The sequence below is a fragment of the Primulina tabacum genome, chromosome 15 (assembly GCF_025594145.1).
Source record: "Primulina tabacum isolate GXHZ01 chromosome 15, ASM2559414v2, whole genome shotgun sequence".
In the NCBI taxonomy this organism is placed as follows: domain Eukaryota; kingdom Viridiplantae; phylum Streptophyta; class Magnoliopsida; order Lamiales; family Gesneriaceae; genus Primulina; species Primulina tabacum.
The window spans coordinates 15,461,573-15,472,989 of NC_134564.1; the positions used below are offsets into that span (position 1 = coordinate 15,461,573).

The window sequence follows — 11,417 nt, forward strand, 5'->3', positions numbered from 1 at the left end:
AATTTGAATTATCGAATAACACAATTTATAAACAATTTAAATGTGATTGCAAAATAGTTTTTTATTACAATGAAACGATTTTGTCATTTGATAGTACATGCCATTGATAATTAAAATGTAATATATTATTAAATATTTCTGATTAATCGGCTTAATTTTTATATAACATTGAATAAATAATATTTTATAATTACAAATAAGTTAAAATTGTGATTCGATATTATAATGGGATTAATTTGATATATCAATAAATATATGGGGTTAAATTGGCTTTAGCCTAGAGTTAAGGGTTTATATGAAATTCACAACACATACATATTCGTCGGTGGAAGCGCAGCAAAGATTGAAACTTGGCGGTCGCTCTGTTGTCTCCGACCCAAACTTTGGCCAACAAAGCCCACTAAATTTCCAACGTAAGTCTCTGTTGACGCATTCATATTCTTTGATTTTTTAAACAACCAAGAAAAAGGATCCTTCATCAAAGTTTTGTGGGCAGTTTGAATTTTGTTGAATGAGGGTCAAACAGCCTCCAGTTTTTTGGCTTGCGTCCATGGTACGTAGCTGGGGTTTAAGTTCAAGATTCTTTCCTTCACTTCTTACCCTTTTTTGGGATCTTGGTGAATTGCACTTTTGTGGATGAATTTGAAGAGGTTGAAAGTGGGGTGACGTTGCTTGAGATAAAGAAAGCTAGGGATGTGAGGTTGAAAGAGTGGCGGAGTAAATTTAGAGGTGTGAGATCCATGGTAGGGACTCAAGTTCCTGTATAACGAATTCTAGCATCGCTCCAGATATAGATTTGAGAAGTTGTGGATTGGGAGAACTAGAGAAGAGATTATGGAAATAATGTGGTGATTTCATTTAATGCTCTCTAATTGATACAAGAACAAAGTTTTTATAATACCTTTCTTCGTTTCTAATAAGTAGCAAACTAACTATTGGTGTTAATTTCTTATTTAGCAACTAACTAAAAAATTGTTTTATGATATTCATGCATTGTTGTATATGAAAATGGTGCATTGGTCAAAGCAAATTTAAAAGAGAGTGGCGTTTCTCCACCACTGCCAGACATATATTTGTTGAAGAGTTGATAAGTAGCTAAAGTAAAATGGGTTTGATGGCTTGAAACATCTATGTGGCAGTGATAGCTAGAATGTTTCAATTTCGTGAAGTCATGTGATCGTTAGTCAGTCCATAATGTCCGCTCTTTTCATTTTCATTGATATTGCGGAAACAAGGTATAAATCTTTTAACACTGTATGCCACTTGTCATCCTGCCTGTAAGGTAACCTTGATTTGATGGACTCAATCAGGCAAGATTTATGTTTTGGTTCGATACCGATTCGTCTATCTCAACAGTTTGTTGTTATCAACTAGATCAGCAGTCATACGTAGCATGTTCTTTCCTGCTATATCTTACACGGTCAAGATTGGCATCCTCTCGTGTCATTTGAGCTTTGACTAATATATGTAGGTATACTAAACAGCAAGCAGCAGCAAGTAAAGGGTGGCTTTGTCTACTCGACATACTTGTTTGGTTCTTTAACTCCTGTTCATTCTGATTTCCTGAAATGCATTGCCAGATTGCCATCAAACTTAATTTACTGAATCCATTGAAATCAAAGAAATACATTTCTATCATAAGCACCTGAGTCATAGAGAATCTATAATGGTTGCTGCTCGGTACCCTCCCCCATGGTTCAGGTGGTCTTCTTTTGAGCTTTGAACTATGTTTATGTTTAGTAGGTCTGTGATTGGTTGTGTATAGTATATTGACTGTTTTATCTGATATCCAGTGTTGCTCCAATGATGGACTGCACAAACAACTACTACAGAACTTTGGCCCGCTTCTTAACGAAACATGCATGGCTGTACACTGAAATGATAGCGGCAGAAACCATCGTATTTCAGAAGGGAGATTTGGTAATTATTTCTGTAAATCGTTTCTGTTTCGTTTTTTTCCATTAGAAGGAAACTGCATTGTTTCTGCAAATGCAGAGGCACTTGGATCGGTTTTCTATTGATTCAAAAATTTCAAAACATTTTCGAAAGTGTGTTAGGTAAGAAATTATAACAAGTTGGTATGATGCTTGTTATTTGATTCTTTTTTGTCACGAGAGAGAATTTTTAGATTCTTTTGGGTGATGCGTAGTTTCAAGGAACATTAAGATTGTTAGAGGAAGTTTTTTTTTGATAGGAATATTGTTAGAGAAAGTTGAACTTGAAATTAGTGAAAGTTGATCGTAAAAGTTGACGAAAACCTCGAGCTGCTACTCTTTTGAGTAAATAAATATCCACTAGCAAAGCCAAGCATACAGGTCCATTAGTTTCGCCTTCAAGAAAAGTTTTGGGAACTAGGAATGTTTTGAGAAGCTGTTTTACATAATTGATAATTGTTATGATGCTCAGGGGGTCTCGGTTTCTATTACTGTACTGGGATTTTTGTGGATGAGTATAATAAATTGTGAAACAAGATTGATTCCGATGTTTTCAAAAAGTGTCGAATGCAAAATTGCATAGGAAGCTTATTAAACTGGTTTTATTCCTTTTCTTTTCTTCTTTTTTTTAAAAAATGTTTTATCCTTTTGTTTTCACACTCTACGGTTTTGAACTTCCCATAGCTCCATAAGTATGTATGTATGTACCTTGCTTTCCAATGTGTCTCTGTAGTTGACAGAATTTAAATGAGCACTAACTGTTTCTTGTCATTTCGCGATGTTAAAATTCTTGTTTATCAAAATCTAATGGATATTAATTATTAAATATCTATTTATAGTCCAGTTTATAATATTCTAGTTATTTTCTTGAGATCTATAATTGCTGGCAATTGAGGATCAGACTGGGTTCTAGGCCTTGTGTTAGGAGTTATGAATTGTCAGAAAGAGAAAAGAAATACAGTTTGTTGTTAACTTCTAAAATAATAGCAGGAAAAAGAAAGGGACACTAACAGCGTAGTTTTTACGGTAACTTCTCAAAAGGAATTAGTGATTTCTTAAATTGGTATTCTTTTTGTATGTCTTAATATCATGCTATTATGTAATGGGATGATTTATCATGTCAATGTGCTAGAAAATTGATTTAAGATTACAAATCATGTCTAAACTGTTAGTGGAAGGGAAAAATTTATTCTTGCATCTGATAAAGAAGCTAGATGAGAGACTCATATATGTTTTTGGATACTGTATATTGTCTACTTTTGAATTATTGAATGACTTATTTTTCCTTTTATACTTGTTTCAGTTGTTCACATTACTTTCATGCTATTAGCTACGTGCATGCTTATGAAGAATATTTCTTATTAATGCAGCTAGATGCTTTTTAACTTGAAGTGGTGTATCTTTTGTACTCAGTATGCCATGTGTCTGATCTGTTCATGTTAGTGTGTCATCTGATATCCTTGATTTCTGCATAACTGCCAGGACAAGTTCTTGGCATTTGGTCCCGAGCAACATCCTATAGCGCTCCAAATTGGCGGAAATGATTTGGATAACCTTGCTAAGGCAACTCAACTTGCAAATTCTTATGGATATGATGAGATTAATCTCAAGTAAGTTCCTTAGATCTGGGCTCCCTTTCTATGTCTACTATTTTTTATATTCCTTTTATCTAGTGAGACATTTGCTTCACAGCTGTGGATGCCCTAGCTCTAGGGTTGCTGGAAAAGGGTGTTTCGGGGTGCGTCTTATGCTTGATCCAAAGGTGTGTATAGTGGTGCTTGACTTGAATAAGATAGTACAGTATCAGAATGAGTTCTGATTTTCTCATACTGTCGTTTACGAGGGAAGTTTGTTGCCAATGCTATGTCAGTCATTGCTGCTAACACAGATGTTCCCGTAAGTGTGAAATGCCGAATCGGTGTTGATGACCGTGATTCATATAATGAACTGTGTAAGTTCTTACGATGCTTTCTTGCAGACATTCAAATTTTGAATTGTTCCTGTCTTTTAATTTTTCCTGGCTAATAGGGTCATGGACTTACTGGATTGCTGTTGATACGTTTACAGTTACTGATGTACACATAACTCTACTCTCTTTTGTCTATCTAAGAATACTCGAATATGTTTTCTTGGACTGATCGGTTTCGACAATTTAACCTCGTTTTAAATTGTCAAAAGCACATTAATTAACATTTTAAACCAAATTATCAGAACGCGAGTATTGCAGGAATCTTACCTTTTTTTATATTATTATTCATTGATCAATTGTTGTTATATTTCACACTTTTCATATAATTACTTTACAATATCTAATTGTTATGGACCTTCAATTTCTACAATTTATATACAAACACAATTTAAAATTTTTTGTAGCAAATACTGCAAAATCTTTCAACATTTTCAAGTTGAATGTGGACGACAGATCAACCAGTGAGCTTATTGTTTACCTGTTACTTCTGAATAGCCGTACTTGTATAGATTGTGCAATATGTACAGATTTATGAGTTCCTGGATGTGCCTGCTAATCACTCTTTACTGCAATTCTTTTTGTTATCGTAATTTGTCATCTCCCATTTATTTAATCGATCATTCTAGTTTTAAGCACGCATGCTTGTGATGCCTTCAGTAAAGCCCCCCCTTGTCATTTTTGAAGAATCCCTATTTGACATAAGTATAGCCTTTTTTAAGTTTTCATTTTTATTGTTCTTTCATAATCTTGTAGAAATGATTGGACAATCTAACCATGTTCTTGTGTTGTTAAATCTATAACCCATGTCTATGAACCATGTCTTCACTCGTTCTGATCATGCATTCTTCACTTTCATTTTATCTGGAAAATGGCTATTTTGCTTGTGAAAGTTATTTCCTTAGGTTTCAAAGAATACCACATTTTAATTTATTTTATGTCCTAGACTGACTTGATTCTTGTGATACTCATTCAGTCATTCTGCATCATATCGAGGATCCCATGCTCAAAACTGTATCGGGTTTGTCCCATACAACTGACCATTTTCCTTCTTCCGCAGGTGATTTCATTTATAAGGTCTCATCTCAGTCACCAACAAAGCATTTCATAATACACTCCAGGAAGGCATTACTAAATGGAATCACCCCCAAAGAAAATAGATCTATCCCACCCTTGAAGTATGAATTTAGTGTATTGCATATTTGTTATCATCTCTTTGATCTGTCTATTTAAATGACATTTCTATCTGCGATTGTATTAGTTTTTTTCCTTTCTAAATGAGTTTATTTTTATTTTTTGTCATTTTATACTTGGCTCAATATATGCAGATATGAATACTACTATGCTCTTCTGCGGGACTTTCCAGACTTGCAGTTTACTATCAATGGTGGCATAAATACCATTAGTGAGGTAAATTTTCTATCACTTAATCACCTAACACAATAAAGGTGTTATGAAATGGAATTTTAATATCCTTAGTAGTTTTTGATAACCTAACAGAACCGTGTCTTTACTTTTTCCTGAAAGAATTCGTAAAATTCTCCACTGAATGCCATTTAGTCATGGTTTCAGTGGGCTGGGTGATGAGTTTTAGACAAGTTTCTTTTGAATTAGATATATGGGGTTAACTACTACACCTATCAGTGTGCGCTTAAGTGAAAAGTGCAGCAAAGCACACTGCGTGTACTCAAGACTCAAGTGCACAGCTTCCATGAAGCACACGCTTTTGTGTTCTTTTGCACTTAGAAGAAAAGCTGCCTTATTTTAGAATAAATTTCTGATAGAGTAGAAATCAACCTGTAAAAGTATGATTTCTTATTTGTTTATTTTAAAAAATGAGTAGAGGAAACTCTAACATCGCATCATATTTGCCCCGAGTCGCCTCGGCCCTCGCATTGAAATATTTGATATTTGGAAGATGAAGATAATGATTTCAATATTTGATATCTCATGTTTCATATTTTAAAAGAAAAATGGTTTATTTTTATTTTTTAGAATATTTTATCTTTTGCACTTTATTTCCTTAAAGTGTGCGCTTCGCGCTTTGCGCTTTTAATTACATTGCACCTAACCAAGTAATAAATTGAAACATGTAGTTTTTTAACATACAACAATAAGAGATTAATTGTATGTAATAAAAGAAAACTAGAGTTATTACAATAATAAGAAATGTTGTTGAGATAGCCTATATCATGCATTTTTTTGAAAAGGTATCAAACGGCATAAATAATCGATGGTGTTATTGATCAATTAAGTTGGAGAGATGAGAGTCATTAAGCTTATATATATTAAACTTATTATGAGAGGATGTAAACCTGTACCCCTTGTCTTCCATATTTGTTGACAGTTAAAGTTTTAGGTAATTGCAGCACGGAAGGAAGGAGCCCAAGGAGTCATGATTGGACGTGCAGCCTACAATAAGTATGTCATATATGTGCTTTATACGAGTTCCTTTGTTTTTGCACTGCTTTTATAATGTACATTTTGTTGATCTGCCAGTTCAAGTTTTTCTTTACCTGTTTGGGGGTGCCGACTCATTGTTCAGCTTTTAATTCTTATGAATGATAACCACGGTAGAAAGTTCGATTAGATAGTGTCTCCAGTCAGTCGACGATGCAGCATTTGTTAGTGGAGAAGTTAAACTTTTTATAAAAAGAACATTTGGTTGACTGATTAGAATCAACTGTATCTATTAGACACAAAATTTACTTCAGTAAATAAGTTTGTTGTCTAGGAAGCAAAATCTGGTTACGGGCAATGCAGCGTTCTATTTCTTTTCTTTTAAGTCGACGAGACAAACGAGATATTTGGAAAACAAGAATGTTTTTGATCCTGTTCTTAGTTTATAATGGTAATCAAACATTGGCATGGGTGCTAGCATTAAGATATCAATAAAAATTATTTAAAAGTTGGTGAGAGAAATTACATCTCAATAAAAATAAAATTTTGTTGTTAAAAACACCTTTTGGAATGCTCATTGTGCATCATCATGAACAAACTGTGTTAGACATTTCTCACTAATTTTATCCTCAATGAGGACTACAACTAAATAGCTCATAATCATTTCGTTCTTAGTTCTATCATTGCTCGTTCTGCTACACATCCATCTTAACATACACATCTCTGCTACCGCTATCTTACGCATATGTAGTGGCCTAACACTCCAAGCCATAAAGCATATCTAGTCAAACAATAGTCTTATAACGTTTTCTTTTTGTTGTAGATTACACCGAAGCAATCTTGATCATGGCGATAATATAGTAAAAATGCAGAATAGATCAATCAACAAAAACACAGATTTACATGGTTTGCCCAATATGGACTACATCCACGGAGGTACTGCAAATCTTTAATATAGGGATAAATATTACAAGTGTATACAGAACAACCAATTTCTCACAATCACAACCCAGAGGATAATTGATAAAATATTTTTTTCTAACTCACACGAGAGAATCTCTCAACACTCACAGAAAAAAACATTTCGCTATCTTTATTTAAGGGTGCTTTGAAAAGTTCTGATGGGATGATTAAATTGAGAAGGAGGGAGCTCTATTTATAGAGCTTCTCGTGCACGTGAAAGCTCCTACCACAACTTTATTTTTCTTCAGTCAATTGAAACGTGCCAATCATTTAACAATTTGCAACTTGCCATATTTACAATTCAAGCTGCCACCACCAACCATCACAAATGCTTGTGACAAATTGTCAATATCTCCAACATTTCTCCCACTTGGAGATTTGATTTTAATCATGTCTCAATACAATCAATGCAACAACTCATATCTCCTCATTTGTAGATGAAGTCCAACTGAAGTAAAACACAACTTTAGTTTGTCAATGATCACAGACAACCTTTGTGAGCATATCGGCTGGAATCTTACTTCCAGGAATCTTTTCAAGCATCAAAACTCCATCTTCTAGTACTGATCTAACTGAAATGGCACCGAACCTGCATATGTTTTGTCCTATCATGGTAAACATGATTTTTTGGTAAATGTATAGCACTCTGACTGTCACAGTGTAACGTGCTATTCTCAAGCTTCTAACCCAATTACTCCAGAAAAGATCTCAACCATATCATCTTCTTGCTAGCTTCTGTAACTGCAATGTGCTCAGCCTTTGTAGTCGAAAAGGCGACTATCTTCTGTAACTTAGACACATAGTATCCAGTGTACTTTTTCTGCCATCTACGTCACCACCCATGTCGGCATCGACAAAACCTTGTAAGCCCATATTTGACCTCCTGAAGCATAAAGATAAACTAGCAGTACCTTTCAAGTACCTGAGAATCCATTTAATTACTTCTCAGTGTTGTTTTCCCGGATTGCTCATAAACCTTATCACAACTCCCCCTGCATGTGCTTTGTCTGGTCTCCTGCACACCATTGCATACATGAGACTTCCGACAGCAGAAGTGTAAGGAACCTTGTTCACATAAGTTTGCTCCTACTTCTTTGATGGTGATTTTGCTTTGGTTAGTTTAAAATGACTAGCCAAATGAGTACTCACATGTTTAGCTTCGTCCATATTAAATCTGTTAACCACCTTTTTCACGTACTCTTTTTGAGATAATTATTCCATTCACCCGATCCCTTAGGATCCTCTTCCAAGGATTTGCTTTTCAGCATCCAAATCCTTCGTAGCAAATTTTTTTGATTACTCTTTCTTGAGTTTATCAATCTCTTCCAGTCAAACTTTTGCTATCAACATATCATCTACATATAGTAGTAGAATGATATAATAATCGTCAAACTTCTTCACTAACAATAGTGTTCAGCCAGACACCTTAGGAAACTATTTTACTGATAAACTATCAAACTTCTTGTACCTTGTTTGAGACCGTATAAGCTCTTCTGAAGTTTGCACATTGTTCTCTCTTTTCCTTGTACTTCAAAACTCTGTGGCTATTTCATTTTAATTTCTTCATCTAAGTCACCATGAAGCAACATATCTTTACATCTAACTGATTCAGATGTTAATCTTCTTTTGTCACTAATCTGAGTACAGTTCTTATAGTGGTTAGCTTAGCCACTAGAGGGAAAATCTTTGTCAATGTCTTACTTTTCTTGAAAACCTTTTACAACAAATCTTGTTGTGTACCACTTACTACCATCATGTTCTTTTTTAACTAGTACACCAACTTGTTATGTAATGTCTTTTGTCTTGCGGAAGTTCTGTCAATTCTCACGTCTGATTGAATGACAGTGAATCCACCTCATTTTCCATGGCTAACTCCCACTTAGTAGAATCATCATTTTGCACACCTTTGCTTGTCAGCAAACTATAGTGAAGTGCTGGTAAGTATCTCTCAGGTGGTCTAATTGTTCTCAAAGATCTCCTGAGTTCAATTACTGAAGTTTGTAGGTCATCATTTTGTGTAGTTGCTTCTTCATCTTTCTGGTTACTGCTTTTCGATTCATTCACTGAAATATCTGTCAATGACACTTAATCAGTCTTCAGCTCCAATGCCTTACTTTTCCTTGTAAAATACTTCTTCATCTTTCTGGTTACTGCTTTTCGATTCATTCACAGAAATATCTGTCAATGACACTTAATCAGTCTTCAGCTCCAATGCTTTACTTTCCTTGTAAAATACTTGTTAATTGAAGATTACATATCTGCTCCGAATGATCTTCCGTTTTTTATCATCCTAGAAACGATAACCAAACTCAATATCTCTGTAACTAGCAAAGAAACACTTCTTTGATTTCGGATCAAGTTTTTTTTGCTAGCTGAATCATTATGAACATAAGATTAGCATTCAAACATTTTCAAGTTTAATTACACTTGAAGTGTTGAAATTGGAGGCAGTAAACATAATTTATCAAACTATCCTTTTTACCTATTTGCTTATATGTTATTACTTGAGTTATAGAGATCGAGGGTAGTCTTGGTATCGTAGTATCGTACATTTTGTTTACCGAAATAATTTTTATCAGTACCACCCTCTAGTAGAATGTAAAAGATGAATTCAAGAAGGTGGTATCCTAAATGGTTCCCATAAATTATTCGCTTTTGTTTACCTCTCCCACTCCCTTCGACATTTTGACTGAAAGATGAACTTTCTTACAGTCCATGGAATGTTTTGGCCCATGTTGACAGTGCAATTTATGGCGCACCTCCAAGCAATATAACTCGGCGACAGGTTGGCCTTTTTATTTCTTTTGCTATAATTCTTTGCATAAACACATATTCCTTACCCATATCTGCTCGGTTTTCTGTAGGTTCTTGAAAAATACCAGATTTATGGTGATTCGGTCTTGCGATATTATGATCCTAAACCAAATCCTCGGGAAGTTATGAAAGTACGTGAACTTTTCTTCCTTTTTTTCCCCTTCATTCTTCTTGCCTCCCTCCTTTCAGAAGTCATATTGAAAAGGGGGAAAAAAATATTCGTCATCTTGTTCGCAATTTTTACTCATATTGCTTTCTTGATTACATTATTAATTAATATTCTATAAAGGATGATTTATATATGTTAGTTTGGCATGCTCGTTGTTCGTTTAACAATACCTGAAAATACATGCAGCCTTTCCTTGGTTTTTTCCATTCAGCGCCTGGAAATGTTCTATGGAAGCGCAAAGCTGATGCTGCTTTTCTGAAATTCACTGTAAGTCATACAGTGTCAAAAATAAGATGCTTATAATTTTCAGTACTTTTCTTATCTTAAAATTTTATAACATGGCTTTTATTTGCACTCAGGATACTGGAAGTCGTCATTGGTTATTTAAGTTAAAGTGCATTTTATGTATTAATTTCCTTGCACGGTTTATGAACCTCTTGAACTGATACGCTCAACTACCTGTTAATTGTTATTATCCTTTGATTCCTGCGTCTGCCTCGATATCTTTTTCGTAATTCTACTACATGGTTCGGGATGACTATTGAATCAATATTTCTCATAGTCTTCTGAATCTTGCAGACAATGAAATCATTTTTCGAGGAGACGCTAGTTGCTATTCCTGATTATGTATTAGATTCACCTCTTACAGAGACACCGCTGTGCTATTCGGATACTTTTGCTAATTCCAAGTCACGGTTACCTCCTCCATATTCAATTAGAGAAGAGATGTTATATCCCTAGTTTTACCTGTTTCATATTTAGTTCCCATTTTTGAGTTTCCAGTTATCTCCTTCAAAGTTCCAGATAAAAAAGGTCAATCCCATGTAGCAGAAATATTCATATATTTTGATCTTGATGATTAAATTATATACTCGACATTAAATGCTCCATTTTTGTGCAAGGCGCAGAAAAATGCATTGAGACGCATGTCCTGATTGCAAAGTCATTTTTATTTGCTTGTATATTTTTGGATATTTGTTTTTTGAATATTCATCAGTTTTCAATGTTCTATGATAATATTTTTTTCCATTTTCCCCAAATCTCTGGACCCATCAGAGTGAGAAAAAATCCAGATAAATCCTAATCTATTCTGCCATGATTTCTTCACCTACACCCCAATTTCTCCTATTTTTATACTTCCATTTACCGCCATTGAAGTGCACGTTTCCTT

The 11,417-nt window shown here is 34.5% G+C and overlaps 1 protein-coding gene across 8 annotated transcripts; it reads left to right on the forward strand.

The window, feature by feature from the left end:
• Nucleotides 1–286: 286 nt before the first annotated feature.
• On the forward strand, nt 287–11,136 carry LOC142526483 (uncharacterized). Of its 8 annotated transcripts, none has more exons than XM_075630913.1 (14): nt 321–413; nt 497–553; nt 1,472–1,701; nt 1,794–1,920; nt 3,417–3,544; nt 3,627–3,696; nt 3,783–3,885; nt 4,961–5,078; nt 5,229–5,310; nt 6,260–6,321; nt 9,976–10,048; nt 10,128–10,208; nt 10,433–10,513; nt 10,826–11,136. In XM_075630913.1, the coding sequence occupies exons 3-14, from the start codon at nt 1,667–1,669 to the stop codon at nt 10,985–10,987; spliced, it is 1,122 nt and encodes a 373-aa protein (XP_075487028.1). In that variant the 5' UTR covers nt 321–413; nt 497–553; nt 1,472–1,666; the 3' UTR covers nt 10,988–11,136. The 8 variants fall into 8 exon arrangements, with proteins under 8 accessions (XP_075487027.1, XP_075487031.1, XP_075487028.1 ...); XM_075630918.1 differs by having other exon boundaries at nt 322–413; nt 1,581–1,701; XM_075630912.1 differs by lacking the exon at nt 497–553 and having other exon boundaries at nt 287–413.
• The last annotated feature ends 281 nt before the right edge of the window (nt 11,137–11,417 follow it).

Bases quoted from the DNA above. Each gene is read 5' to 3' on its own strand.
- LOC142526483 (XM_075630912.1), top strand. From the start codon at position 1,667: ATGGTTGCTGCTCGGTACCCTCCCCCATGGTTCAG. The intron at 3,545-3,626 runs GTAAGTTCCTTA...TTTGCTTCACAG, and splicing joins TATGATGAGATTAATCTCAA to CTGTGGATGCCCTAGCTCTA. The intron at 10,209-10,432 runs GTACGTGAACTT...AAATACATGCAG, and splicing joins ATCCTCGGGAAGTTATGAAA to CCTTTCCTTGGTTTTTTCCA.